At 40.8% G+C, this 5,080-nt stretch overlaps 1 protein-coding gene across 1 annotated transcript; it reads right to left on the reverse strand.

Moving 5' to 3' along the window:
• Nucleotides 1-1,456: 1,456 nt before the first annotated feature.
• LOC110727010 lies at nt 1,457-4,840 on the reverse strand. The gene is made up of 8 exons (XM_021906544.1): nt 4,784-4,840; nt 4,078-4,182; nt 3,586-3,811; nt 2,893-3,282; nt 2,607-2,796; nt 2,170-2,489; nt 1,721-2,013; nt 1,457-1,540 (listed from the first exon to the last, which is right to left on the reverse strand). The coding sequence occupies exons 1-8, from the start codon at nt 4,838-4,840 to the stop codon at nt 1,457-1,459; spliced, it is 1,665 nt and encodes a 554-aa protein (XP_021762236.1).
• Between the last annotated feature and the right edge of the window lie 240 nt (nt 4,841-5,080).

Below are 5,080 nucleotides of genomic sequence, written 5' to 3' on the forward strand. Positions count from 1 at the left end.
GGCGGGTCTTAGGTGGGGATTAGGTGGGGGTGGATATCCAAGTGGGGGTTGGGGCGGGGATGGTTTTGGAATTGTACTCGCCGGGGCGGGGATGGGGATGAATTTTAGACCTGCCGCGGGGATGGGGATGAAAATTTTAGATGGGGATGGGAAGACCAACATCCGCCCCGCCCCATTGACATCCCTAGGCGTGCTGACTGAGAGGATTTTTGGTACGACTTTGGAGGCGCAGAGGCCCTTCAGTGTCTATTATACTGCATACATGTGGTTAGTACTACGAGGATCATTATTTTTGGACAAGAGTGGTAACCGCACTCATCCTTCCTTTCTCCACGAGCTTGTTGTTAATGATGTCCCGATTAATGAGTACTCTTGGGGTTCCGCTACTCTAGCCTACCTGTATCGGCAGTTGGGTACGGCATCACGAAAAGATGTTGATTCGATCGCTGGTTGTCTCACGCTTCTGCAGGTGTGGATTTACGAGTACTTTCCGTGCTTTCAGCCTCACCAGGGTACCTTGACAAGGGAGCTTAATATCCCTCGTGCGTCTGCTTAGGATGTTGGATCGGGATGCCCTAACAAGAGCATGGAGAGCCTCTTAGCTTTTCGTGCTAGACTGGATGAGCTGACTGCCGTGAGGCTAACTGGCTCCCGTACGGAGTTGATCCTGCACGACATGTGCCACCCACTCTATTTACTGGGTGCATCCAGTATCGTAGCATCATTAAGCCATACATGCCTGATTGAGTGGTTCGACAACTTGGATTCGTGCAGAACATTTCAAGGAGCATTATCATGAGAAGGCCAAGAGACAGACCAACTTGAAGATGTATCGGGTAGAATTTTCGACCGAGATGACATCTGTGATGTGGACTAGGTTTGTCCCTGGTTCGTCTTTTAGTGTAGTTTTAAGTACCCACACCAGATTTGTTCGTCGAGCTCCTACGTTTGCTCCTGGTTACATGCAGTGGCTGTACAAATTTTCTCACCCTCATGTATCTCCTGGGGGTTCATCAGCTGGGAGTAGAAGTCTACCTGAGAGGACTAACACGAATTACGTAAGTAGTTGTGTTTTATTATACTATTAATCCGACTTCTAGTAATTGTAATTTCTATAATATTTGTTTCCTTATTTGTAGTGGATGAGTCGGTCCATGGAGATTCACCAAAAAGCACTGGATGAGTATCCCAACATGTCGCCTGAAACAAGGGCAACGACTAAGCAGCTGGTAGTTGATTGGAAGGCGATGATGGGATTGTAAATTACTTGCCTTCATTGTTTTATATTACTTGTCTTCATTGTTTTATATTACTTTGTATTCGGCATGTAATGTAAGAACTGGACACTTTCATATTTGGTTTTGTTGGAACTTAGTTTAATTACTTTTATTAATCTATATTACATAGCTACAACTGTTCACCTTAGAGAAAGTACATAAATGAGTTCACTACCTAATTAATGCATCCCATATGTTCCTTCTAACTTCATATTGCTAATCCCATCCATCAACACTTGGCTCGTGGTGCTCGGTCCACCAACCTGCAATCGGGAAAAAAGGTGAATCTTGTGCAAGATCAAGACGAATGAAATGTGATCACCAACTGTAGCGATCACGAACTCTCGAGCGGGTGCCCTGACCGTGTTTCGTGCTCGCAACGGTAACACCGTGAGGCATGGGTAGTAGCAGGTTGGTATGGTGCCTACACTGAGAATAATCACCCTTGCGTTGAACCAAGTAGCAATAGGAAATAAATCTTGAATTGCTACAATCCAATGCCGTGAATCGACTGCCCCACCATCCCATCGAATACGTTCTACATTCATCCAAACCCTTCCAATCCCATAAATCCTTTCGTACAACGTTGGATGACTGGCGACCTCGTTTGCTATCGTTTCCCGAGCGGTAAACCATTGCTCTTGATCACCGAAGAAGAAGTCAGACACACAACGAAAGCCATAGTTTCCATCACCAATGACATCCTTCCATGCCGTGATGTAAGGCAACATCGATCCTGGAAGCAAGTGCAAATACCTGCATTGACTGATGTCACATTGATATTTTGCGCAAAATTAATGTTCATTTATTAGTACGCAACAAGGTGAAATACGTGTAATTCACAATAGGCGTGTACTTCACAAGTGCAAATACGTGTAATTGCATGACTTACCTGAGGTTGTACCTGTTTGTTGTGTACCACGTTGAGTGTGTCGACGGTTGACATGTTCGATATAACAAGGATCACGCCTGGTATCATTGTTCCTTCGTTGACCCCGAACGTTGTGGTTTACATGTGGTTCTTCAAGGTTTGTATGATCCGGATGCAGCTCCTCTTCAATGATACGAGATACATTTCGAAGTACAACAGGATCACTACCAATGACCTCATCAACCAAGGAACGAAAATGTGTAGCTTCCTCAGTTGAATCGTTAACGAACACAGGTATATCAACACCAACAACCAAGGTCTTCCAGAATGGATGAATTTGCCTGATATACAAGCTTGACTGTGCAACTAGCGAATCATGTATCTGGGAAGCACATGGTAAACCATGGGTCACACGCATTGCACATCCACAACGCTCATACACCTGGTAACTCAACTACCTCGTCCTTCTCGTCTCATCATCAAGAACTTTCAAACAATGTTGAGACACTTTGCCATTTATACGTGACAGTGGCAATTGTCTATACTTCTCACCAATTTTCGATCTTGATGCCTCCAAACCATTACGAATAGCAATGATCTGATAACCAATATGACAATGTACTCGGGCCCATACGGTATCCAAAGAACCTGATGTTGATTCAGATTATAAAAAAATATTATGATTTTTAATTAAAATTACTAAAACGAAGTAAAGTCAACAACTACAACATTATAACAACGAACTTGTCAATGATTCAAACCACGTCTTCGCTGCCGAATGTTGGCTCTCAACTCTACAATTACTCGTGTTACCAATGTGAAGAACTTGGTTCGTCCAAAATGTCACAAATTTGATTTTATGACAAAGCCAGGTTCTCTCAACGTAAGTAATCATTGCCGGATAACTTGCCAACCGAGCTTTCATTGTAGCTACAGCAGCATTATAATCCGCCTCGGTTGTAGCATCCATGATACGTTTCCATTTTCCATTTTTAAAACTCGCACCGATCCTCTTATTTTTGAACATATCAGTCACCCTAGCTTCCACATCTTTGTTAATGTGCCATCGACAAAGTAAATGCGACGTCCCTAGAAACACTTCTCTCAATGCCGCACTGAGGCCAAGCTCACGGTCTGACAAAAATACCGATGGTTGTTTATCATACCCAATCAACTCCCTTAATCTCTGCTACACCCACCGATAGCTTGTCGTGCACTCGTTGCGCATGAACACATAACCAACGAGGAAATTCTGATTTGTCAGTGTTACACATACTATCTCAAAGAACGGCATCCCGTATCGGTTGCTCTTGTATGTCGAATCCATACCGATCACATGTGGGTATGTGCGTTGTATGTTTACCGTGATTGGGTGCACCATAAATGCATGTTGTAGAATGCCGAGGTCATCGGCCATGACTCACTAAATATACTGACTTTGTCTCGCCAAATGAAGAAATTGTTGAACAACTCCTCTGCCTTCAGACATCTCCGTTCTCAAGTCATTCCGGCAATTGTAAATGTGTCTGATGTTTGGATGATCATCAGGAAATTGCTCTGCAATAGTTGCCATGATGTTACGCGGTGCAACCTTGGACTTTGTCATGTTACACACAACCTTCTTTGCATCCAGGCCCAAGCCACTAATTTTACAATGACCCTCCTGATACACAATCATTGGATAGTTATGGTCCCATTTGCATCATATATTGCCCGGATCTTCCTACTGTCTGTGATGAACTCATAATATATCTTGATGTAGAAAGGACAACCATTAGCTTTGGTTTTTGTGTCCTTTCATATTGCAGTCTCAAAATCTCTCGGCTTGCTCTTCCGTCCCCGATCACATCTCAAATATCGATACGGCCGACCATCTCTGGTTTTGTTGTAAGACGATTTAACTAAAATAAATCTCAGATTTAAGGAAACAGCATCCTCCCATTTAACTACATCATCAAACGTTGGAAATAACATGTCCGTGACAAAATTCACACTATAATTCACACAATCACCGCCGTCTTCAAACTCCAAATCCTATAAAAATAAAAGAAAACACACAAAATAATTCTCCAACATGTCACAACATTAACTAATATCACACTATTAACTAATATTAACTAACATCAACTAACACTAATATTAACTAATATCACAACATTAACTAATATTAACTAACATTAACATTAACTAACATTACCTAATATCACAAAAATAACTAATATTAACTAACATCAACTAACACTAACATTAACTAATATTGATTAACATCAACTAACACTAACATTAACTAATATCATAACTTTAACTAATATTAACAAACATTAACATTAACTAATATCACAAAAATAACTAATATTAACTAATAATACTAATACTAATTACTCAAATTATTACAAAAATAATAATAATCACAATAAAAATTATAAGTATCATACAAAGATTAAATTAATAAATTTGATTAATTGGTTTCAAAAAAAATGATTTGATTAATTAATCAATAAAAAAGGTAAAAAAATAGAAAGAAAAAAAATACCAGACATCTGCCTAGAAAATCCGGATCCACCTTGGAGGATCTGGATTTTTTAGGCGGAAGTCTGCTTTTCAAAAAATAAAAATAAAAAGTTCGAGGACTTACAGAATCCTTCGACGATGCCTCCGGTGTACGAGCAGTGGGAAATCCCACTAATTTCATTATAGTTGCTCCTCACGCCACACTCACCGGAGCCCACGCTGACGCCGACGCCGACCCCCGTGACCACCTGACACCACCTCCCGCCGGCGACACCACAGCCCAGCTGCCAAGCGTGACACCCTCCTTCTCCTTTTCCTCTTGTTTTCTTATTTTGTTTATAAATTTTGGGTTTTTGTTTTAATTGATTAAATATGTTTATTTAGTATCAAAATCATGTTTTAAAGATTTTAATTAATATTT

The sequence above is a fragment of the Chenopodium quinoa genome, unplaced genomic scaffold (genome assembly GCF_001683475.1).
Source record: "Chenopodium quinoa cultivar QQ74 unplaced genomic scaffold, ASM168347v1, whole genome shotgun sequence".
Classification (NCBI taxonomy): Eukaryota; Viridiplantae; Streptophyta; class Magnoliopsida; order Caryophyllales; family Amaranthaceae; genus Chenopodium; species Chenopodium quinoa.

What these genes read in the sequence shown, in the direction of transcription:
- LOC110727010 (XM_021906544.1), bottom strand. Translation starts at nt 4,840, where the DNA reads ATGAAATTAGTGGGATTTCCCACTGCTCGTACACCGGAGGCATCGTCG. An exon ending in AGGCATCGTCGAAGGATTCT is followed by an intron (nt 4,183 to 4,783) that starts GTAAGTCCTCGA and finishes TTATTTTTATAG; the next exon opens with GATTTGGAGTTTGAAGACGG. An exon ending in TAGTTAAATGGGAGGATGCT is followed by an intron (nt 3,812 to 4,077) that starts GTTTCCTTAAAT and finishes ATTGTGTATCAG; the next exon opens with GAGGGTCATTGTAAAATTAG.